Source organism: Clupea harengus, chromosome 3, assembly GCF_900700415.2.
Source record: "Clupea harengus chromosome 3, Ch_v2.0.2, whole genome shotgun sequence".
In the NCBI taxonomy this organism is placed as follows: Eukaryota; Metazoa; Chordata; class Actinopteri; order Clupeiformes; family Clupeidae; genus Clupea; species Clupea harengus.
This window is the reverse complement of record NC_045154.1, coordinates 30,300,614-30,324,183: the sequence shown is the minus strand read 5'-3', so window position 1 is coordinate 30,324,183 and position 23,570 is coordinate 30,300,614. Positions and strand designations below refer to the sequence as shown.

The window sequence follows — 23,570 nt, the reverse complement described above, 5'->3', positions numbered from 1 at the left end:
CAGATGCATTGCAGAACTTTTCTGCAGGACAATCCTATATCATCATCATCATCATCATTGTTTATTCAGGGAGAAATTGACTGAGCACAGGGCTCTTTTGCAGCAATGCCCTGATTGAGGCAACATAGTACAGAAGAACAATACATAAACAAACCACAACAAAACGAAACAGACAAAATACATTAAAAAAAAAACACACACCAAACAACTCAGAAATTAAGCATAAAAAATAAATAAATAAAATAACATAAAGTAAAAAAATTAAATCAGAGAATCATTCAAAACAACAACATTGAGGCACATCCTTATTATCTAAAAGGCTCTTAAATTGGTTGACAGACAAATACTTGGTTAATTTCAACTCCACTTGAATAGTGTTCCATTTATGGGAAGCAAAGAACTTAAAAGCTATTTTACCTATATTAGTTTTTGTAAGGGGGATTTCAAGGGAGATGAGGCTCTGTGACCGTGTATTATGACAGATGGATTTTAATTTTAAAAGTGACATGAGATAATTAGGCAGTTTTCCCACTAAGGCTTTATAAACAAATAAAAGACAGTGTTTTTCCCTCCTGTCTGCTAGAGGGGACCAACCAACATTCTTGTATAAGTTACAGTGGTGGGTCCTGAAAGCGTCTCCTGTAACAAAGCGAATAGCACTATGGTAAACAGAGTCCAGGAGTTTTAAGGTAGAGGGTGCAGCATACATGTAAACAATGTTACCATAGTCAAGAACTGACAAAATTGTTGATTGCACTATTTCCATTCGGTTTTCAAAAGTAAAACAAGATCTTATTCTATAAAGAGCACCCAGTTTAATTTTAACCTTCTTAGCTAGGTCAAGAACATGTGATTTAAATGACAGCCTATCATCTAGCCAGATACCTAGGTATTTATAGCAAGGAACTTGCTCAATATTAGTCCCAGAACGGGTGCATATCCTATGGGTGGAGGGGACATTATTTCTACCATTGGAGAAAATCATGAATTTAGTCTTAGACTCATTCAGCATCAATTTGAGGGACTTTAGGGAATCCTGTACACAATCAAAAGCATGTTGAAGGTTTGAAACTGCTTGATCTATAGAGGGCGCTGAGGCATACAAAATTGTATCATCGGCATAAAAATGGACTTTGCAATGTTCTAGATGGTCACAGATATTATTATCTATATATTTTTTACTCAGGTGATCAAGAATTAGCCTGAAAAGGTCTGCTAGGTTGGGTAGGCTACTTGTTTAATATGAAAAAGCCAGAACATGTCAACATGTTTACTTTAACTAAGCTAGATTAATTTTATAGCCAAGGGGTATCCAAGTAATTGGATTGTTGCATTTAAGAGACCATTACTACATAACGTTTTCAAGTATACAAATATAGAATCAATTGTTGTCATGTATAATAGATACATTATGCAACACGTATTAATAAACTGGTAATACATAGGGTAACATTTAATACCATTCATATTCTGAATACCCTGTGCTGCATTATACTCAAGTCTCCTGACAAGTTTTGTGGCCATGTATGGCCAACAGATTTTTCTTTTTGGAAACCCCCTTGGTCCCCAGGTCTGAACTGATAACCCTGGAAAACCAGGCTCTGTGTCTAAGAGTGTGTTGACTATTTGACTCTCTCAAATTGTCCAAAGGCACCACAAAATCATATATTTTTTTAAAGAGGAACTTCTTTTTTTTCTAAAGGAAATGCATTATTCGTGTTGTTGATTATGTTAATAAAAACAAGGAAGAACACAATCATCTGTTATCTTATAATAAGGGTGTACCACGGGTTGGTACGTAAATAGTTAACCGAGCAGGCTCTCGCGATAGCAGAGTTTTCCCGTTGAGAAGTGTAGTAAAGAACGTCGAGGGAGCGTCGTCCTTACTCAGATAAGTGGTTGGTGTCGTGGATCGCTAGGACAAATTCCTTCGATTGCCATTTTTTTTTTGCGCACTCATGTCATTCTTATGTTAAGACGAATATTTTTCCAAATATAGGTAGCTAGATAGATCGTTTGCGAAATGGAGGTCAATTCAGGCACTCGATCTCCGAGAGAGGAGGGAGAGCTTGAAGATGGGGAAATTTGCGACGACGAAACGGACGAAAAGCTGCTACCACAGGAAGGCATGAGGCCTAGAAATGCTAACTCGACACGGTGTAATCGAAAATCTAAAGGTCCGGTACGAACATTGCCTCCCATGATGGGCTCCCCAGCTCAAGATTTCCGTGTGATGATGCCCTTTAATCGTGGACCCCACTTGCATGGCCCTTTCCCCCCTAGCCACAGACAGCAAATTGGACCTAGTGGACCAGACCGGTTGTTGCCAGGGCAGGATTGTGACCCTAGTCCGCGATCTAGTTTTTGGGAACGCAGTCATACCACATTAGGTAGATTACGAAATCGTGGGAAAACGATAAATGACGGACGAGGCGACTGGGCCCGAGGAGGCAGAGGAGATGGCGGTGGGGGTCCGAGAGAGAATGGAAGGCCCCCCGTGAGTCGGTATGCCTTTGGGGACAGTCATTTAAATAGAAAGGAATCTCCCCAGAGAAAACGTATCCTTTGGAATTTCAACAAGGTGGTTATGACTCAGTGGACTAGCGAGTTGTCTAACAAGATATAGAAGGCTAACAACGTTTGTTGACCAAATACTCATGTAGCTTGCTAGCTAGCTAGCTAAGAAATGTTGTGTAACATTAGCTACGGTAGATAAGCATGTTTGTTACCATCTTTCTGACAGACTGTATGAATGTAGCCTAAATCTCGAGAATGTGTAGTTTGTAGCAATACAGAAATTATGAGATTGGATAAAGATACTATAGAGACATTAACTTATAGTCTTCTTTTTACGGTCTCCACCTTTGTTTTAGTATATTGTAGCTTACAATGTATGTACACGTTGATTTGTCTAAAAAGAACGAGTAGAAGATCTATAACTTGCATTCACAATACATATCTGACTAATTATTTCATAAAACGTAATTTCTAGATGTGCCCCCATCTGTTCTGAAATGACAGTCACAAGGCTTTTCTGAAATGTTTACGTAAGAGGTGGGGAGGGAAGGGGAGGGAGGGGGGTTGCAGAGTTCACAGTTGAATAGATATTCCTCTTTCTTCTTATGAGTTTTTCAGTCACTCACTTACTTATCCTTAGCCCTGTATCCCAGAAAAGCAATTTGGAAGAAACCAGACAAGGAAGCAGGCTTACAGCGCACAAAAGGCAGAGAATGGCGTTGAAGAGAGCTTTGAGGATTTGCTCATCAAGTACAAGCAAATCCAGCTCGAGCTGGAGTGCATTCGTAAAGAAGAGAATATGGCTCTCGAGCCTGTTGTTCCGAAGCAGGCAGGGGCTGCTTCTGGTGTTACCACCACCCCAGAGGCAGAAGTAGAGATGGAGGTGCCTGATGTTGAGAAGGAGACTGGTACCTCAGAGCAGCTATCAGAACCCGAGAAGGACGAAAAGAAAATCTTCCAGGCCTTCAACATTAAGCCCTTGAGGCAGAAGCTCCTGACGCCAGCTGAGAGGGATGCTCTTAACTCCAAGACGGATGAGGAGCCAGAGAATAAAGAGGAGGAACCCAGCGCAGAAGAACAAACCACAACAGTACAAGGTCCGTTCCAGTATTGGTCCACATGTGGTTGAGGCTTGTCGCTGCTCTGTATGTTGGCTGCAGATTACTTTGTGATATTTTCTTTGGCATTCTAGAGGACGTTTTCCCATTCTTTTGACATTTGGATAATGAATAATTAACTGAAAAATTACAACACATGTTAAATATGAAATAAAAATGTACACCTCACTGAGGGGAATGCATATCAATTGCATAGACATGAACACAGTGTACCAGGTGTAATTGTTAAGTGAATAATACAAATATCTGTGTGGACTTGTAGGACACTAAAATCACCTTTGGTATCTCTTAGTGCTAACATTGATCTCTCTAATGTTGCTGGAAATGTTCCAAAGGTTATCAGTGGTATGTTTTGTGCCTGCAGTGTTCACTGGCACAGTAAACTTCAGCTCAGAATGAGGGTGCCAACTCCTTTTAAGTAATTTCAATGTTCAAGAAGACTACCATCAACATGGAATCACAAAGTTATACAATAAGATCTGTTTTTATTATCTTAAGAAGTGGCAGCACCAGGAGCAGTAGCGGTGGCAGTGGCAGCACCAGCACCAGGAGCAGCAGCACTAGAAGAAGAAGAAGAAGAAGAGGACGAGGAAGACGAGGAGGAGGAGGAGGAAGACAAGGACATTGAGTCAGACTTGAACATATCCTGTTTATCCAACTCACAGGGCTCCCTACTCAAGGTATAATCCTCCAGAATTTACCATTCCACAAATAAACTAAATTAATCAGCTGACCCCTCCCTTCCATATATGTTTCCATACATGCTTGCTGCACTTCCATGATTTTTGCTTTCCAATGTGTGTGTGTGTGTGTGTGTGTGTGTGTGTGTGTGTGTGTGTGTCTTTGTGTGTGTCTTTGTGTGTGTCTTTGTGTGTGTCTTTGTGTGTGTCTTTGTGTGTGTCTTTGTGTTTTCCCCTTTGGATGGGAAGAAGGGGAAGGGGAAAGGGAAGGATGAGGATGAAGACATGTCTGAGCTGCAGCTGCGGCTGCTCGCCCTGCAGTCAGCCAGCAGGAAGTGGCAGCAGAAGGAGCAGCAGGTGATGAAGGAGAGCAAGGAGAAGATCACCAAAGCCAAGCCCGCGCAGCCCGACAAGAGTGGCAGCCCCCAGGACCGGGTCAAAATGGTGACCAGGTCCAGCACGGAGAAGGCAAAGGCCCTTGCGGCCGCCTCCGCCAAGCCCCAAGAGAAGGGGAAGTCCGGAGCTGACAAGGGCAAAGCTGGCACCAAGGCTCACGCTGCAGGGAAGAAGACCACCAGCCCTGGTAGCTGCCCATTTTTATTTACTTTCAAAACTGATTGATTGATTGAAAACCCTTTTGGTTTTGAGCTCACTATTGATAATCTGTTTGATAAATCAAATAGAGCCAATAGCTGATGGCTGTGGTCATAGGTGATTAATCCAGCAGGCCTAATCCCAGCAGGCTCGGCGGCGAAGCAGGCGTGGCGGATGCAGCGGCTGCGGGCCTGGAAGCTGCAGCAGCAGCACGAGCAGGAGGAGCAGCAGCGCCGGCGGCAGGAGGAGGAGGAGGAGCGCAAGAAGAGGGAGGAGGAGATCCGCAAGATCCGTGATCTCTCCAACCAGGACGAGCAGTACAACCGCTTCATGAAGCTGGTGGGCAGCAAGCACCATCCGCGCAGCAAGGTCAGAGGTCACACTGGTTTCTGCCACTGCATCTTTGTTTCCTTTTTCTTTCTAGGTCCATCAGAGGGACAATATATATTTTTTAAATCAATTTTAAAATCTGGTAGTTGATTTTGAACCTCTGTATGGAAATGACCAAACCTACAGTCTAAATTAATTACTCCAGAAGTAGCAATGGATTACAGTTCTCACAAGGATTGTTTTTTTTCCCCGTCTCCAGTCAGTAGATAATGAAAACAGGAAGTCCCTTAGCAAACAGGGATTGGACACCTCAGGGAACCTCTACCAGTATGACAACTACGATGAAGTTGCCATGGACACAGACAGCGAGCCCGAGTCACCAGGTGAATGTCACAACCCCTAGATGCCCAGTGAATTAGAACTCACTTATTGTGCGTGACATCTGTGAGCTTTCAATTAACACTGCAAGGTGGCTCTGTGTAACACACACCTCATGTCTCCTGGGAGCGCTGCAGTGCTGTAGGGGCAGGTTTAGAGGCTGCTGTATACAGTGGCCTGCCTAGGGAGACGAGATGATGTTTGGGACTAACATGTGGCCTTGTTCTACAGCCTCATCCCCAGTGCGTGATCCCTTCTCAACTGAGGCGACCACCTGTGTTCCTCACATGCCTGCCTTTCCTATGCACCCTACTCCGTCTGGAATGGTAGGTCTTTACAGTTGGTTTCATTACTTTTCTTGCATTCACAAGGTGATGAGACAGGGGGAAAAAAAAGAATCCAAATGTGTGTTGCGGGACTGAATGCAACCCTTGGTTGTGATTAAAACAAGCCCTCAAATATTTAAAGCTGTCCCTTGATATCTCCCTCTCGGACTCTCTCTTTCTTTGTTATCCAGGAACTGGCCCAATGTTTCCTGGACCATTTCAGCCTTGTACACCCCTTGCCGCCACCGCCTCTGCCCCCAATGCCCCCTCCAGACGAGCTAGAGCAGCCTCCAAAGCCCCCGTTCGCCGATGAGGAGGAGGAAGAAGAGATGCTCCTGAGGAAAGAGCTGCTGAAGTCTCTGGTCTGCAAACGAACTGTCAAGCCAGAGGTTTGTCAACAGAAAAAGTCGTCGGCCTGGTCCATGACCACGTTTTGATCCTTCAAGCATGAAATACCTTTAGCTCAGCGAAGTGTTTGAATATTGTCAGTTAGGTATTCGTTTTCAATTTAATCTAGTGCCTAGATCATGCTGTTTTATTCTGTGTATTTCTGGTGTCGTTACCTTTTGGCCTTATGGTTGACGAGCTATCATTTGAGGCACTTGGGCCATTGTCTTGTGGTAGACAATGCTGCCACTGTTGCCAAAATTGTCACCGCTGGCTTTGTTCCATCACGGTGGCACAAACTGGCTCTGCAGTATTCCTTGACACTGTCTACCCGGAATGAATCGGTGAAACATTCTGCCCAACCCTTCTGGAAAATTGACTATAAGCACAGAATCATAGCCCTACTGGCTGATGTCAGTTTCAGACTAGTATGAAAGGCAATACAATCTGAGTCCAGCCTTTGCCTGATTTTAAGGAACAGCATTTGTGTTTTAATAAAAGCACTGGTCTTGTTCATTTGCCATGACCTAGGGTTTGTTTTTCATGGCAGCTGTGTGATTTTACATGCTGCCTTTCCTTCAACAGGAAACCGTGTCCGGTAACAGCGGCCCTCCCTCTCCCTCTCCCTCTCCCTCTCACCCGGTGAAACCGGCCCTTCTGCCAACACCCAGGAGCAACCTGACAGCAGTCAGCCTCAACACGGTCATACCACAGCCCCGCCACGCCAGCAGCAAGTTCGCCCGAAGCGTTCATGTTCCCCGTGCTCCGCTTGTGGTAGGAACTCCCACTCATCAGTACTCTATGCTTATTTCTACAGGGACCAATGGAATTCCGTTTCTTTCACTCCATAAGTGTAAAAGCTTGTTTTTTTACATAGCCAACACAAGCAACAATGGCTCACACAAGTCTTGCTAACATTTCATTTTAAAGGGGAGTGCTTTTTATTTGTTTGTTTTCTTAATAAAGTTGAGTTAAAGTTAAGGTGCCATTACAGTGCTCTGTATAGTCTATCATAAAGTGAACTATTGTGTTTGCTCTGCCAGGCCTATGAACACAACCCTCTCTTCTCTCCGTAGTTGCCCAGGCACAAGGCAGTGGTGGTGCAGCTGAACGACTCGGACGACAGCGACTCTGACTGTGACGCCACCGGCTCTCCAGCTCCCTCCCATAGCATCTTTGGGGGCCTGGAGTCCATGATCAAAGAGGCACGCAGGACTGCTGAGGTAGTTAAATCATAATATATATAGATATATATATATATATATATCCTAAGTTTCAGGTCAAAGGTTCTCAAAGCCAAAGCAGATGTTCATTTCATTGTACATTCAATCTCAACAGCAATTGTTCATACCATTGTTTTATGTTGTGGTGTTACAACAACGTCAGCATTACATTTTTTTTTTTTTATTCAGGCCGCAAAGCCTAAAGGATCTAAATCGGAGAAGGAGAACAATCCTATCCGAATGCTGCCTGATGTCAGGAAACTGGAACATCTCTGGAAGGAGGAACTAGCGAGGTAACTTGTGTATTTAATGAGGTTTGTTTTGTCCATTACGTGTATTTCTGGTGATTTTTTTTTTTTTTTTTTTTTTTTTTTTTTTTTTTGATGGGTTTCATTTGTCTCTAATCCCCTGCAGTCGGGAGAGGCAGCGGCTGTCCAGGCTGGCTGCTTTGAAAGGAGTTCCGTCTCCAGTCGGCTCTGACTCCGAACTCGATGTTGCAGGGAAAGTTGCGACCCTTCGGCTCGCCGAGGCAGAGGACAAGTTAGCCAAGCACCGGTGAGAGAGGATGGCTGATTTTCTGGCTCTTAAACAAGTCCTAGAATGCAATAGAACATTTCAAGGAAGCGCAAGTCCTAATCCTCACAGTCCTCACATACAGTTGAGATCTATAAGGCCTTAATTTGTTTATTTCTTCTGTCAAATAACAAAACAAAACCATACCAAAAAGCACCATTCGTTTAAAAATGGAGGCTGTTTTCTGTGGGCGTCAGTAAGCATCAGTGCTCGTGCTCTGCATGCAGGACCCAGCTGGAGAAGGACGAGCTGCTCCTCAAGCAGCTCCTCCAGGCGGAGCTGAAGAAGAAGGAGTTCCTGAAGGCCGCTGAGACCAAGGTGACCAAGCTCCGCGAGCAGCTGATGGCCTCGGAGAAGATCGTCGGCGCCAACCGAGTGCTGCTGAAGAAGCTTCAGGAGCAGGTGACTAGATGGAAGCGAAACGCGTGACTGAAACTGAAATTCAACATAGACCAATGATATAGCCTTTAGCCTACATTTCATGGACTACACTTTATTCCATTTTAGGTTGTGTCAAAAGCTGTGTTATTTCTTAGACAAAAAAAACCTGATTGCTTAAATATGAAATATTGAAACATTTTGAAGCTTTGTTCTGTTTTTGTTTTTTTTCTTTTTTTATGTGAAATCTCTGTGTGTGCGGTGTCTCGGTGTCTGCCAACTTGAAACGTGCCTGTGTTGCAACATGACTTCCTGAATTGGGTGTGCTGCTCTTCCTTCTCCAGACGTACCGTGTGCAGCACCGCATCACGCTGAAGCGGCAGCAGGCTCAGAAGCTGGAGAGAGACCTGTCCCAGGCGCAAGCCTCTGCGCAGGGTGGCACACTCAAGCGCAAGAACGCCTCTCTGCTCTACTCGGTACGTTTCCTATGCACTGTGGAATCTTGGTCTAAACTAGCAAGCTACCTATCTGATAAAATCTTGCTGACATGCTAACCGGCATTGTCAGTAAAGCTGATGCCGTGTTATGGAGGTTTTTCATTTTTGCGGGCTACTCCTACCCAAACTACATAATGCATAGCCTGGGCGGCTAGAGGGAATGACCGGTGTGTTTATCTGTCCTTCACGTGACCATCTTCAACCAAAATTAATATGAAGATGATGTCAAAAAAAAAAATATCAAAAACCTCAACACGTGGCAGATTGTTGCATACTGTTGCTTTCAAGGTCATTGAGATTGTGTTTTCCCCCGTTTCTTCAGCCTGTTAAAATGCTCCGCACCGATGGCGGCCCGCGCACCGCCTCTGAGCGTCACTTTGCCGACCTGATCGCCCAGAAGCAGCGGCTGCAGCGGCTGGAGGCGGAGTACGCGCTGAAGATCCAGAAGCTGAAGGAGGCGCAGGCGCTGCGGCAGCAGGTGGAGCAGCGCCCCGCCCCGCCTCAGAAACCCCCCGCCACCCCCTTCCCGGTGCCCCAGCCCTCCCTGCACGACCTCACCCAGGACAAGCTCACCCTGGGCAGCGAGGACCTGGAGCCCGATGAGGACGAGCAGCCGCCCTCCTTCGCCACCGCCTCGGCCAGCAGCCCCATCCTCACCTCCTCTGCGACCCCTGCCACCGTTGCTGCTGCTGCTGCTGCTGCTCCTGCTGCCATCACCCCCACCTCCCGCCGACGCTCCTTCCACAACTCGGGCGCCTTCACCAAGCCCAAGCTGCAGATCCCCAAGGCCCTCCACACCTCCACCCCTGCCAAAGAGGACCTGGCCAAACCTGCCAAGCCCACCAAAGCCAGTGCCAGTGCCGGTGGCAGTGCGGGCCCTGGCCTGTCCGAGCTCTACCTGGGGCTCAGCATGGAGGAGCTGAAGCAGAGGTACCAGAAGTTTGCCAGCGTGGAGGATCTGCTTCAGAGCGAACTAACTGCGCTAGGGGGCGCTGTGGGGGAGAAGCTTCCTTGTGGAAAGGTACAAATGCCTCAATATGTCCATTCTGTATGCCCTGGTAGGGCAAGGTGCTAACGACACCACTCTCATGGGGTTGATTACCAGGAAGCACACATACTGATAGTTTTATAGATACATATAGATTTATACTGTCACTTTGGGTAAGACTGCCTGCAAATGAATCGATATAAATGAGTAGGGCTGTTTGATATGTTACTTACTTCCATGAGGAGACACATACTCACATTGAATAGCCTTTATTGGTGGATTAATGTCCTAATGTGTGTCTCGCAGGCGATCCAGGTAGATGTGGAGCCCCTGACCGCTCCAGCCAGCCGTGTGGAGTTGAAGCCGGTTCCCTTTGGAGCATATCACAGTCCACTGCTGGCTTTCAAATCGTACAGGTCAGCCATTTGGCAATTCTGTAACACAGCTGCCTGATGTCTGGTTTCTCTTTCGCGATGCTGTGTCAGACTGCTGATTTGAATATCTATCATTTCCTTCTTCTTTTCTAGGTTCAGCCCCTACTTCAGAACAAAAGAGAAGCTGTCACTCATCTCTGTATCCCATAGTAACGTCATTGAGCCCAAAAAGTTTTTCTGTCGCTTTGACCTCACCGGGACGTGCAACGATGACGACTGTAAATGGTGAGTGTGTTGTAGACGACTGACCAGTGGCTTAGCTTAATTCTTATTCTGAATTCTTTATGTTTTTCGTTCTGATCATATGTAAAACTTCTGACCTGATTTCTGTGCGTGTGGCGTGTGTGTGTGTGTGTGCGTGCGTGTGTGTGTGTGTGGGGTGTGCGGTGTGTGTGGTGTGTGGTGTTTGTGTGTGTGGTGTGTGTTTCCAGGCAGCACATGAGAAACTGTACATTAAGTGGAAACCAGTTGACCCAGGATATCCTCTCCTACAACCTCCCTTTGATTGGCTGTTCAGAGAACAGCAGCACAGAGGAGATCAGTGTGGCCACAGGTTTGCTTCTTTAGAATTCTTATTACGTCTTTATAATGCTGCAGAGAGTGACAAAATTAAGAGAAACATAGTTCATCGGCTGAATAAATATAATGTTGAATAAACAGAGAGAGTAACAATTCAAGAAAGTCCGTATTACCCACTACCAAGGTCAAAGTCATTTACGGCATTGCACGTGCCCGAAGATACTGCTTCCTTATATGGACTTCCGTCCTCCACCCTCCCCAAACGTTCTGTTTTCTCTTGTGTTTGACGGATTCTGTGTTTTCTCTCGTGTGTTTGATGTCCTCTGCAGAAAAGTATATCAAAAAGCTGTTCGGCTCCAACAGAGATCGCATGGGGACGGATCAGAAGGCGGTTCTGCTCGTGAGCAAAGTTAACGAGAGCAAAGGCCATGGTAAGGACTAAACGGCAATCCTGTGCACAGCAACAAAAAAATAGATTGCTATGGTAGTTGAAGTGTATAAAATAGGGGGATGTTGAGTTGACTGAACCCCAAAGAGGACTGTATTGCTGGTGTACTTGAAATAGGTGACAATCGCCACAGGTCTGTCCGGTTAGAACAAGAACGGATGTCAAGTCCCAATGATGATGAAAACACTGATGTTTATTGAAAACACACACTCAAGCCTTGAATTGAATGATAATGGACTGTGAATATGATTATCCGTGTAAAGGACTCATATCCACACTTGAATCCGTGGTTTCTATGGAAATAATATATAACAAATATATACAAATATTAACAAGTATATAAACAACAAGAATGAATATAGTATAGCCTACATGATGAATATTACGGCTATAAATGCGGATATGTCCCTTTAATACCGTGCCGCCTAACGGTGGACATTCCAGTATCTCCGTTACCAACGGTAAATCTTTAAAGTAGCATAAATGAGATCTGACAGTGAATGCTTCCTACACAAATAAACGTACATATATGATCTACACTGACACGAAACAGACTTGCTACTAAACACACATATGACAACAGAACACTCACAATCTTATCGACGCACGGCACTGATGAAAGTGAATGTCTCTGATAATGATGTTGAACAGTCCACCGAACTCCTTGATGATGACTTTCTCCAGCTTCTTCTGACCCACAACTGGCCAGTGGTGGCCCAAGCTTATATAGGCCAGAGGGGGGGATGAGAGGGCATGTTCAGACCTGCTTTGGAAACCCAGCATGGGGTGACCATCTGGCCAGTGAATTTCCACTGTGCACGAGCCCCACGGACTCCTGGGATCAACTGATAGGCTGACCTCTGCCTGGACCCCAGGTCCCGTGAGTGGCCTGCACAGCGGGGGTGCACAGCTGGAGGCAACTGGTGAGACAGCCCTTTTTAACAAAGTGTGTTATGAGTTGGTGGCAGTGGTATGTATTTGGCAGTATTTCCAGTTCAAACTACCTGAATGGAGATCTGTTGACCAGATGCAGGATGGTCTCTCGCTCTAGAAACCCTGTTGGTTATCAGCTGTCCGTCTACATTAGCGGTTGTCTCTGATGTCTTGCAGTTCCTCCCTTCACCACCTGCAAGGAGAGGAGGAGATGGAAGCCCGAGCCGCAGCGGCCACCCAGGCCAGAGGAGACTTCGGACGGGGAGAAGGAGGGTCTGGAAGGTCTGGAGGCCCCCAGCCAGAGCCAGTATGGTGAGTAACTCCACCGCTATCCCAAAACATCTCAGACTTGACCTGGCCTGACCCGTGTCCTACACCGTATTGAGAGAGATGTCCAGTTGATTTTGCTCAGTTGATAGAAGGATACCACATCGGATTTACAGAGTTGGTTTTCCCCTCTTGCAGAGGCACACACGCAGGCCAACCTGTTGGCTCTAGACGTCTGTGTCAACCCTGACGACAAGCGGTACTTTGACAGCGAGACGGACGACATCTCCAACCTGGAGACGAGTGTTCTGGAGAGCCCTAAGGACGTGCAGCTGTGGATCAAGCTGGCCTTCAAGTACCTCAATCAGAAGGAAATGTAAGTCACACAATGTGTTTTACACATCTTTAGCCAGCATGGCCAGCTCTAATTCTATATCGCCTGAGATTTTGGTCATATGAAACACTGCTTCATTAGTCCCTATTTATTTGCTTGGGGAAATATTTTGTTTGTTTTAGTGCCATTTTAGTGTACCTGAGCCATCTTAGGAAGCCATTCAGGAGCATATGATTTAAACTTAAGTTACTGGGACTCTTAGGTGTAAATGGAGGATTAGATTAGATTAGATTAGATTGGGATTAGGACATTTCATGGTTAATGCTCAATTGATCATGCTCTGCTTTGTAGCCCTGCAACTGAACGTCTGGATGCGGCGCTGAACACCCTGTCGCGGGCCCTGGAGGATAACCGGGACAACTCGGAGGTCTGGTGCCACTACCTGACGCTCTTCTCCCGCCGCGGCACCAGCGAGGAGCTGCAGGAGATGTGTGACATGGCCGTGCAGCACGCCCCTGACTATGACGTCTGGTGGACCGTAAGTCACTCTGCTTTCCTTCTGTCTGTCCGTATCCATATTTGTTTATTGTTTTGTCATTGTTTATTTGTCTCTCTCTCTCTGTCTCTTGCTTTGTGTCGCTGGGAGTGCCTAAAGAAATGCCTAAATCCTCTTTCCTCCCCCTACAGTACATGAACATGGAGAGCTCCTTCGAGGGGAAGGACTTTGTGTGCGGCCGCATGCTGCACTACCTGGTGCAGACAGCCGATGGCGCTGGCGAGGAACGTCGTTCGTTCCGCCTGCTGGAGTCTCTGCTGTACCGTGCGCAGCTCAGTCTGTTTACCGGCCGACAGCAGAACGCTCTGGACATCCTACAGGTACCCAGCGCTGTCCTTACCAGGATTATAAACCCATAGGATTATAAACAGGCAGATTAACAAGCACTGAGCTCTGGAAAAACTGCCCAAAATATCTGCCCATACCACTGCTCTAGCAAAAGCTGGATGAGCTGCATTTCCATGAACTGTGACCCATCTTTCATATACTACTTTTCAGAAATCATAGCACAGTATTAAAACCTTTTTTTAATGAAATTGTTGGGTAAGAATTCTGTAAACAATATGTGTGTGATATCTATAGATACTGATTATCTCTTATCTATTTAGTATACATAGCTAGGTTCAATGCTATAACATGCTAGGTTCCTTAACATTGAACATCATTCTTAGAAATGGCTGTGTGTAAGTGGCGAATAAAATGACTTCTCGTGTCCCTCTCTGTGCGGAGCAGAATGCGCTGAAGTCCGACGGAGAGCAGAGTCTAGCGGCACACCTGGGCGCTGCGGACCGTGCTCTGGCCTGGCTCTGCCTCATCCACGTGACCGAGTGCGGACGCCTACCCCCTAACCTGTACAACCCGGCCGACTCCAGCCCGTCCAGGGTGGTGTGCACCAAGCCCGCGCCCCAACCCTGGGGCTGGCCGTCAGAGCTGCGGACCCCAGCCGACCAGCTCGTCGGCCTCTACCAAGGTAAGACTCCCTCCGCGTCAGACATGCGTTAACCCCCCGACATGGTTCTGTTTGTGAAACGCTTATGCGCTACGCTTGAAGAGGAGACAAGAATGGAGATTATCATCTTTTACCGGTAGTGATGGCTCACTGGGCCTTTTTTGTTCCTTTTTGGCTCTCCCTCTTGAATGTTTATATGCAATGCAACTGTGAAATGGATATTGAACCCACCCCACCCTCCCAGTTAGAAAGTCTTGGCTGCTTCGTCTAAGCAGCCAAAGTGAGGTAACCGGAGATCTTCAAACAATCCTGGCGAACGGCTTTTCACCGTCTGTCAGATGGGTTATCTCGTCGGCCCTGAGAAAGGCCCGGGTCCGTTTTACCGCGGAAACCCGACGCCGTGGAGATGGTCGCTTAGCATTGTGTGTGTGTGCGCTCCTGTTTTGTAGACGCCATTAAGGGGTGCTCAGAGGAGGGGCCGTCCCAGAGCGAGTCGCCGTCGCCAACGCTGCCACTCCACGCTGACCTCGTCGCCCTCTACCGCCGCCTGGACAGGTGAGAGCGTCTCCAGCTCGTCACACACACTCCTGGGAGTGTTTTTAGAGTGATGAGAGAAACACAAACATGGGCCTTCATTGTACTCATGCACATACAGTGGGAGAAAATGATTGCTACCAAGAGGTATGCATTTATTCCTCATGTATTCAAAGTGACCTGTACTATGGCTAAGGTACACATTCACATATGATGGATGAATGGTGTCAATGGTGGTATGAGCCAGGATCGAATGAAAATAGGATTGAAGACACTTGTGGTGTGGCGTGACCTTTGACCTATGACGTGTCCTACAGGCTGAATGAGGCAGTGACTCACTGTGAGGGTGTGCTGTCTGAGAGGCCTGACTGCTGCCCCCTGCTGGAGAGCCTGGCGGAGCTGCAGCTGGCGCGGGGCGAGGAGGAGAAGGCGCTGGCCGTGTGGCAGGAGGCCCTCAGGCAGAGACCGCACAACGCCAAGCTCCTCTACCACACCTGCAAGTTCCTGCTGTGCCAAGTGAGTGACCCCCCCACACACACGCTTACACACACGCCTGAGGACTGTCATAACACGTATACACATGCTTGTGTACATATATATACACAGGAAGCCCTCAGCAAAAGCTTCCACTGTGCTTAACTTTTCCAAAGCCACCTGCAGGTTCCTGCCATAGTTTCTTCTCTGTACATTAACAGATGCTCTTATGTGTACACACACACACACACACACACACACACACACTGTGCTTAACTTTTCCACAGCACCTGCAGGTTCCTGCCCTAGTTTCTTCTCTGTACATTAACAGATGCTCTTATGTACACACACACACACACACACACACACACATACACCTACTCACACAAACACATATACACTACAACATCTGCTGTGTCGGGTGTAAATGACATACATGCACGCACACATTTGCACACACACACACACACAGATGCATTAATGCATACCGTGCATTTAGAACGTATTCAGACCCCTTCACTTTTTGTCACATTTTATCGTGTTGCAGCCTAAAGACCAATTCATAGTTGCCCGACAGAAATGTCGTCAAAAAGACACAATTTTGGGTGGCAAATCTTGTCGCGTATTTAATGCGTATGTATGGCCGCTTGAGGCGTTGTCGTGCATTCTGATTAGACAGCAACTCAAAGTGATGTCACGGTGTGCTCCTCTTCCATCTCCCTCCTCTGTTGAACAAGAATGTATTGTGATCCCCGCCATCTACCCTTGACTTATTTAGCAGTCTCACATGCCAACTTCAGACTTTTCTCCTCCTAAATAGTATTAGCTCTAGTATTTCCTCCTCTTTCTCTAATCTTTTTGCACCGACGTATTAATGTATTGACTATATTAAGTATCGCCATTTAGATGTAACATGTAAATAAATATTATAAATTGATAATGTTTTGATGCTGGCACAGGACTAGGGAAGCCTACACCATCACGACATCTGTCGGCCACAAACCTTTTTGTGAATTGGGCTCATGCTAAAATTGTTTACCTTTTTGCCATAATGACAAAGTGAAAACAGGATTTTTTTTTTTAAATATTTGTAAAATAATTAAAAAGGAAAAACTGACATTACATTGACAAAAGTTCACACCCTTTGCCATGACTGTTGACATTTAGCTCAGGGGCCCCACCTCTTGATCCTATTTGAGCCTATCTTGAACTGTTTGACCTCACTCCTCACTCCTCACTCTCAAGTATCATGTCTGGAGAAAACCTGGCACAGCTCACCACCTGCCCAATACCATCTCAACGGTAAAGCGTGGAGTGCAGCATCATGCACTGGGGGTGTTTTTCAGCCGCAGGGACTGGCTGACTGGCCAGGGTTGAGGGAAAGCTGCAGGGAGCAAAGTGTAGAAAAACCTGGTCCAGAGCACTACATTTACATTACATTTAGTCATTTAGCAGACGCTTTTGTCCAAAGCGACGTACAAGGGAGAGAACAGTCAAGCTAAGAGCAATACAAAAAAACCTGGTGTAACAATAAATACTACTTTACATAAGATATAGAAAAACGACCTAGAAAGGAAAAAGAAGTGCAGGAATGTAACTGCTGAAGTGCAAGTTAAGCACTAGTCAAGGTGCCAGTTAGGAAGGGAGGTGCTCTCTGAAGAGTTGGGTCTTCAAAAGCTTCTTGAAGGTAGAGAGGGACGCCCCTGCTCTGGTAGTACTAGGCAGTTCGTTCCACCAACGTGGAACCACAAATGAGAATAGTCTGGATTGCCGTGTTTGCACAGACGGCAGTGCCAAACGACGCTCACTAGACGAGCGCAGCGTCCTGGGTGTAACATTTGCCCTTACAAGAGCATTTAGGTAGGTGGGAGTGACTTGAACTTAATGCGAGCAGCTACCGGCAGCCAGTGGAGCTCAATGAGTAGCGGGGTGACGTGTGCCTTCTTCGGTTGGTTAAACACCAGACGCGCCGCCACGTTCTGGATCATCTGTAGTGGTTTCACCACGCAAGCCGGCAGGCCCGTTAGGAGGGCGTTGCAGTAGTCAAGGCGGGAACTCACCAAGGTTTGCACCAGCAGCTGGGTGGCATACTGGGTTAGGTACGGCCTGATTTTGCAGATGTTGTATAGCGCAAAGCGGCACGACCTGGAGACAGAGGCGATGTGGGCCGTGAAGGTCAGTTGGTCATCAATAATGACCCAGAGGTTTCTTGCCGTTTTGGATGGAACAAGAGATAAAGAGTCAATATTGATATTGATGTTGTGGTGGATGACCTGTTTGGCTGGGAAGACCATCAGTTCACTAAGGCTGGGCCGAAGGATCACCTTCCAACAGGGCAATGACCCTAAGCACACCGCCACGACCAAGCAGGAGTGGCTTAAGGACAACTCTGTGAATGGCCCTCAGTGGACCAGCCACAGCACTTGGACCCAATCAAACATCTCTAGAGAGGCATGAAAATGGCTGTCCATCGATAGTTCCCATCCGACCTGACAGAGCATGAGAGGATTTGCAGAGAAGAATGAAAGAAAATGTGCAAACCTTGTCATGTCATACCCAAGAAGGGCACAAGGCTGTAATCGCTGCCAAAGGTGCTTCAACTAAGTACTGAGTAAAGAATCTGAATATTTATGTCAATGTGATATTTCAGGTTTTAAATTTTTTTTTTTTTTTTACATTTTTAAAATCCTGTTTTTGTTTTGTCATTATGGGGTATTGAGTATAGATTCATAAGGGGGGTCATTTAGGCTGCAACATAACAACCTGTGAAAAAAGTGAAGTGGTCTGAATCCTTTCTGAATGCACTGTATACAGATAAACCCAGACACTCGGCAAGAGCCAGAAAAAAACACTTGCACACCAACATCAAGCGGACAGAATTTTTTTTCCCACAATTAATCATTTAATTGTTCACTATTTTTAGTGAACCCATGTCTTAAGATATTTGTATTGTAATTAATATAATAAACACTATAACATGTTTCTTTAAGCAAAATATCTGAAATATTTTTTTTGTCATCTGTTCTTTTTTGCAGGAGCGATCCAGTGCCATTGACCCTTTGTTTCGGGAGTTTATGTTGTCCTTGTGCGAGCCAGATCAAACTGACCTGTGCCCGCTAGATGTGCTACGGTGAGTCCCTGCCTAGGCAAACACCAAAGCAAATTCCTCCTAATAATAAAAATGGTTCTCCATGAGGGAACACGTCATCTTTGTCCTGGACCCATTTGATTTGCGGTTGCAAAGCACTTCCTGCTCATGTTAGCGCAAAGCTAACTGGGCTTCTCACAGTTTTTGGCAGTTTTTCGGGAAATGTGCAACTCCATTTAGACTTCAGTTAGGCTGTCCGTACTTACAGAAAGGCTTACTGGGACTTTACAGGAAGTGAGGAGAATAGCCACACTTCCCTAAAGCGCACAAGATTCCTTTGCACATTTTCAAAACAAAACAAAAAAAAAAGATCATTCTGCCTTTCTTTTGAAAGTAAACAGCGGACACGGATCTGTAAATACAGCCATTTGTCTTCCTGCGGATTGTTTACCAGAAGGAAGCCTTAAGTCCTGAGGCGTTTGTGCGGGGTGGTGATTACGCTTGGAAGCGTCAGCGTGGCGGTTGGGGGTGTTAAAAACAATGTCTGCTGGTGTGCATGAGAGCATGGCCCTTTTGACCTTTCCCCCATATGGGCTGAGAGTGGAGTGAAGGTCTCTCTCTCTCAACGCTCCAGCGGAATACTAATAATGCTTTATGCTCTCGGCATGTCACCTTTTCACTTTCGCTAAATCGGTGCGGGTCTGGTAGCTTTGAACTCTTGCTAGCATTCTCATTATTGGGATCACTTTCACTCATGCGCTCCCACCGTTACCGCCATCACTGCCACTTATCGCCATCACTGCCACTTCTCATTGCTACTTCTCCATTACTGGATTTGACCTGTAATGGGTGGAGTCTCTTCGCTGCATGAAAAGCTCATTAATGCTCGGTGGGGATGTTGGCCACAGACAGAGCCGTGATTCATGTGGGTGGGTGGGTGTGTGTGTGTGTGTGTGTGTGTGTGTGTGTGTGTGTGTGTGTGTGTGTGTGTGTGTGTGTGTGTGTGTGTGTGTGTGTGTGTGTGTGTGAAAGAGTGTCCATTCTGAGCCTGTGTTCCCTGTTCTCTCCGGTCCGCAGCCACCTCCTGGGTCTCCCCAGAGAGGCCATCCTCAGCCCCCCCAGAGTGAAGGCCTCCCTGCAGGGGACGATCCGCCAGCAGCTGCCCTACCTCAGCCTCGTCCACTGGTCAGTCCCTCATGCTCCATCACGCATTGTGTGTGTATGTATGTGACCGCTTCGCTGTCTTTGGCTTGCTTTCAAACAGGGGGGGGAAAAAATCGAATGGTTCATTTTGATGATGGTGTGGGCATGTTACTGGGTGTCTGTTGGGAGGTGTTTTCATGGATGGTGTTTGGAATAGGCGGCTTCTCGAATACGGAGGGCAATATATTCTGAATGCGTTGTTTGGTTGTTTCCAGCACATGGCAGTCGGTGCACGGTGGAATTCCTGAGGCCCTCAACGCCTTTGAGTCGGCCCTAGGCCGCACCATGAGCCTGGAAGTAGTGCAGAAGATCTGGCTGGAGTGAGTGTCTACATGGAGCCTGTTTGATAATGCTTACTTTCATTTGGTTTAGTTTGTGTCATTGCGTAATCAACAGTCAATATGTTGTGGCATGGTCACACTCACACATCTTCCATTGTGATATGTGTAATGTAATACACCCCGATGACCTAAAACCATATCGTGTGTTTTAATTTAAATGTGAGCCCTCACTCTTGAGTAGCCTGTGTAATTTCCACCCGCTCCTCTTTCTTTCTTAAAATGGCTCTTCCAGGCCATAATGTTGTGTCGTTTGGTTCCATTTCTCCCCAGCCTCTAACTCCTGTCTGTTTCTCCTGTCCCTCCTGTCCAGCTATCTGCTCTTTGCCAGCAGCAAGCTGGTGGGTTCACAGCCGGCCGCCCGCGACCTCAAGCTGTTTGCCGACCTGGTGCAGCGCTGCCTGGTCTGCGTGCCGACGCGGCTCACCGTGCCCTTCAGCTCCACCCGCTACTGGAGCTGCTTCCACTTCCACAACCAGGTAACCTCCGACCCCCGCCGCCCCCCCTAAGCCCGCGGTCAACCACACAGCACTGGAATGGATGGGCCCCACTGTCTCCCTCTGTGTCCTATCTAACCATGCTTGAAGATGGCACCGTCTGATGCCCCGTGATGCTGTTGCTGCTCCCCCCACAGGTCATTGCCTTCTACCTGGGCTGCATGCCGCAGGCTCAGCACCTGGCCGTCCTGGAGAGGCTGAGGCAGTCCATGCCCTCCAATCCGCAGCTGTCCATCAGGTACACCCCCCCCCCCCCCCCCCCCACCACCACCCCCAAAGACCAGACCCACTCCCAGGCTCTCACACACACACACTGTAACCTCTTCCTGTTTCAGTCAGTCAGTCAGTCCTCGCCATGATCCTGTGAAGCGGTCATTTCCCATTCATACTCAGACACTGTACCAGTGTACCAAGTGACGTACCAATGTTTTGATCTCCACTGATCTGTTGTCTGTATGTTGTGACATGCAGAACATTGCATGATTGCCACCCGCTCCCACCACTACAAGGTTGTTCCCCCCCCCCCTTGTGGGTCTGTAGCCCAAGCTTGGCGGGTGGACTGCGGTTGCGCTTGAAGTGTCCCGAGTGTTAGTCCTCCCCTTGTTCTTGCGTAGGTTGCTGCACCAGGAGCGGCGCGACGGCAGCGTGGAGCACCTGCGCTTCCAGAGCAGAGGGCTGTGCGCTAGCCTGCCAAACTGTCTGGCCTACTGGAAAATGTAAGTCTGAGCACTCGCACCGCCCGCCCGCCATAAAGTGGGACGAGGCACCCCCCCCCCCCCCCCCCCCCCCCCAGCGCACACTGACATTTGCAGTATGGTGCCGTTCGAAAAGCGAAGGCTTAGCCTGGTGTGGGGAAACTCGTCATCGTAGATGTGCTCGATTTGAAAACATTTAGTGAACTCTAGGCTGAGCTGTAACAACATGCTTTCTACGCTTCATTGCAATGTGCTGCTAGCTAGTGAAGGTTGGCTCTCTTCTGTCGGTTGGTGTTTGTTTGAGTAGTTGAGGGGCTGCAGTAAACATCACTTAGTCCCATAGCTGATTCGTGAAGAAGGACAATAAGGGATGTTTCAACCTGATTTGGAAGATTTTATCAAAATCGAATTAATTACCAACCCTCTGGGCGTCATGTACTAGTTTATGAGGTCCCTCCCTCCCCCATATTTTCAGTGTCTCCTTAGCAAAGGGTGGCACTGTGTGCACCACTGCACGGAGCTCACTTTACTCCATTTCTGTCTGTGTGTGTGTGTGTGTGTGTGTGTGTGTGCATGGGGAACCTGCTGTGCTAAACATCTGGCATTTTCTGGGTTGTGTTCGCATGAACCACTGGTGCGTGTGTGTGTGTGTGTGTGTGTGTGTGTGTGTGCGCTGATGGCCCATGTTTCGCTGTGTTTTCTGGCAGAGCTATCGCTGTGGAGAGGGAGCAAAAAGGAAAAGCTGAGGTGAGTTGTGCAGGCAGAGTTGCCCCCTAAGCCGTTGATCAGATTGCTCTGGGTTTCTGCTAGTGTGTGTGTGACCCCTGAATGGGTCTGTCCTGATGTGTGGCAGCGGCCGTTTCTGCCTTTTTACTTGCATTCCCATCCTGTTCCATGACTGCCTTCATGTTTGTGTTGATGTGTTTGTGTTTTCTCCCACAGGCTGCGGTAAGTGTTAAGAAAAATGCTTCAAAGACTGGCTGAGCTGTTGTGTGTGTGTGTGTGTGTGTGTGTTTTTGTTTTGTTTGTTGATTTAAAATTTTTTTTTTTTAAATAGATAATTTTTTTGTGTGAAGAGTTTCTTAGAAACCTTCCATGTTTAAAACCAAGTTAAAGTGTTCTGTCTGTGATAGGAGTTTAGTTTTGTTGTGATTCTTGGGGGGAGGGGACGTTTTTTGTGTGTGTGTGTGTGTGTGTCTCTCCCTGTCTTATGTGTGTGCTGTCCAGCTGTCTGCGTCCTTCATGAGACTGACTGGACACTCCCCACTGTGGTGTTCCTGTGTGCTTCTCTCTCTCTCTCTCCCTCTCTAGGTGCGCCGCCTTTATCAGCAGGCCCTCCAAAAGCTGCCTCTGTGTGCCACTCTGTGGAAAGATGTAATTAACCTCCTATCTCTCTCTCTCTCACTCGCTCGCTCACACACACACACACACACACACACACACACACACACACACACACACACACACACACACACACACACACTCAGGGGGTCACAGCCTACTGTGCGTGTACGTTTGTGTAAGAAAGCATGAGCGCCAGAGGGACATAACTTAATGTGATGTTTAACACACACACACACACACACACACACACACACACACACACACACACACCTAATTAGGCTTTGCGTGTTCACCTGCTACTTTCCACCTCCCCCTTCCCTGCCCCGCTTTGTTCTCTTCTCTCCTCTCCAGCGTCTGCTGTTCGAAGCCGCTGAAGGAGGTAAAACTGACACACTGAAAAAACTTGTTGACAAGTGCCAAGAGCTGGGAGTGAGTCTGACTGAGGCGCTAAGCTTAGGCCAAAGCAGTGCCGCAGGAACGGAGCACTGAACAGCCATACATACCCTGTCTTTACCCTGCCGTGCGCTGTCTTTACGGCCCAAGATTTGAACACAGCCAATTAGACCCAGCCACCAATCCCCCCCCCCCCCCCCCCTCCTGCCACCCTACCATCTTCCTCCTCCCTCTCCAAATTGAAAAGAAAAAACAAAACAAACAAATTACGCCAAAACAGATCAGCTGTAGATTAGCGAGGGCCTTACTTGGCCAGTATGTCAGACCTCCCTGAGCAGTGTTTTCTCACCGGGGCCCGCCACGTGAGCGAGCGTGTGTGTGTGTGTGCGCGAAGGCAAGCGAGCGGCTGGAGGCCTACCAGCGGGAAGACTATGAACTCTCCGTGGCCTCTAGTGCCATACACGGGCCTCTTTTGTCACCTTTGACATCATGTACGTAAGTATTGGAAATCTGATGACACCTGTTGCTACCCCTACCCTCACCCCCCCCCCCCCCCAAACCCTCTCTGTCACCAC

At 47.3% G+C, this 23,570-nt stretch overlaps 1 protein-coding gene across 2 annotated transcripts; it reads left to right on the top strand.

Moving 5' to 3' along the window:
* The first annotated feature begins 1,816 nt into the window (after window positions 1–1,816).
* LOC105910343 (zinc finger C3H1 domain-containing protein) lies at window positions 1,817–23,548 on the top strand. Of its 2 annotated transcripts, none has more exons than XM_031565353.2 (35): window positions 1,817–2,558; window positions 3,171–3,614; window positions 4,134–4,315; window positions 4,565–4,898; window positions 5,058–5,278; window positions 5,499–5,622; window positions 5,849–5,943; window positions 6,135–6,332; window positions 6,916–7,104; window positions 7,407–7,553; window positions 7,743–7,846; window positions 7,968–8,108; window positions 8,354–8,528; window positions 8,849–8,980; window positions 9,324–10,022; window positions 10,296–10,405; window positions 10,517–10,648; window positions 10,855–10,976; window positions 11,272–11,373; window positions 12,501–12,635; window positions 12,789–12,966; window positions 13,276–13,462; window positions 13,612–13,800; window positions 14,213–14,450; window positions 14,879–14,984; window positions 15,281–15,479; window positions 18,473–18,567; window positions 19,603–19,710; window positions 19,944–20,048; window positions 20,380–20,545; window positions 20,701–20,801; window positions 21,178–21,279; window positions 21,966–22,005; window positions 22,570–22,632; window positions 22,954–23,548. In XM_031565353.2, the coding sequence occupies exons 1-35, from the start codon at window positions 2,024–2,026 to the stop codon at window positions 23,089–23,091; spliced, it is 6,336 nt and encodes a 2,111-aa protein (XP_031421213.1). In that variant the 5' UTR covers window positions 1,817–2,023; the 3' UTR covers window positions 23,092–23,548. The 2 variants fall into 2 exon arrangements, with proteins under 2 accessions (XP_031421213.1, XP_031421212.1); XM_031565352.2 differs by having other exon boundaries at window positions 5,055–5,278.
* Window positions 23,549–23,570: the final 22 nt, after the last annotated feature.

Excerpts from the sequence above, each read along its gene's own strand:
- LOC105910343 (XM_031565352.2), top strand. The coding sequence starts at position 2,024 with ATGGAGGTCAATTCAGGCACTCGATCTCCGAGAGAGGAGGGAGAGCTT. Across the intron at positions 7,105-7,406 it reads TTCCCCGTGCTCCGCTTGTG|TTGCCCAGGCACAAGGCAGT; the intron begins GTAGGAACTCCC and ends TTCTCTCCGTAG. Across the intron at positions 7,554-7,742 it reads AGGCACGCAGGACTGCTGAG|GCCGCAAAGCCTAAAGGATC; the intron begins GTAGTTAAATCA and ends TTTTTTATTCAG.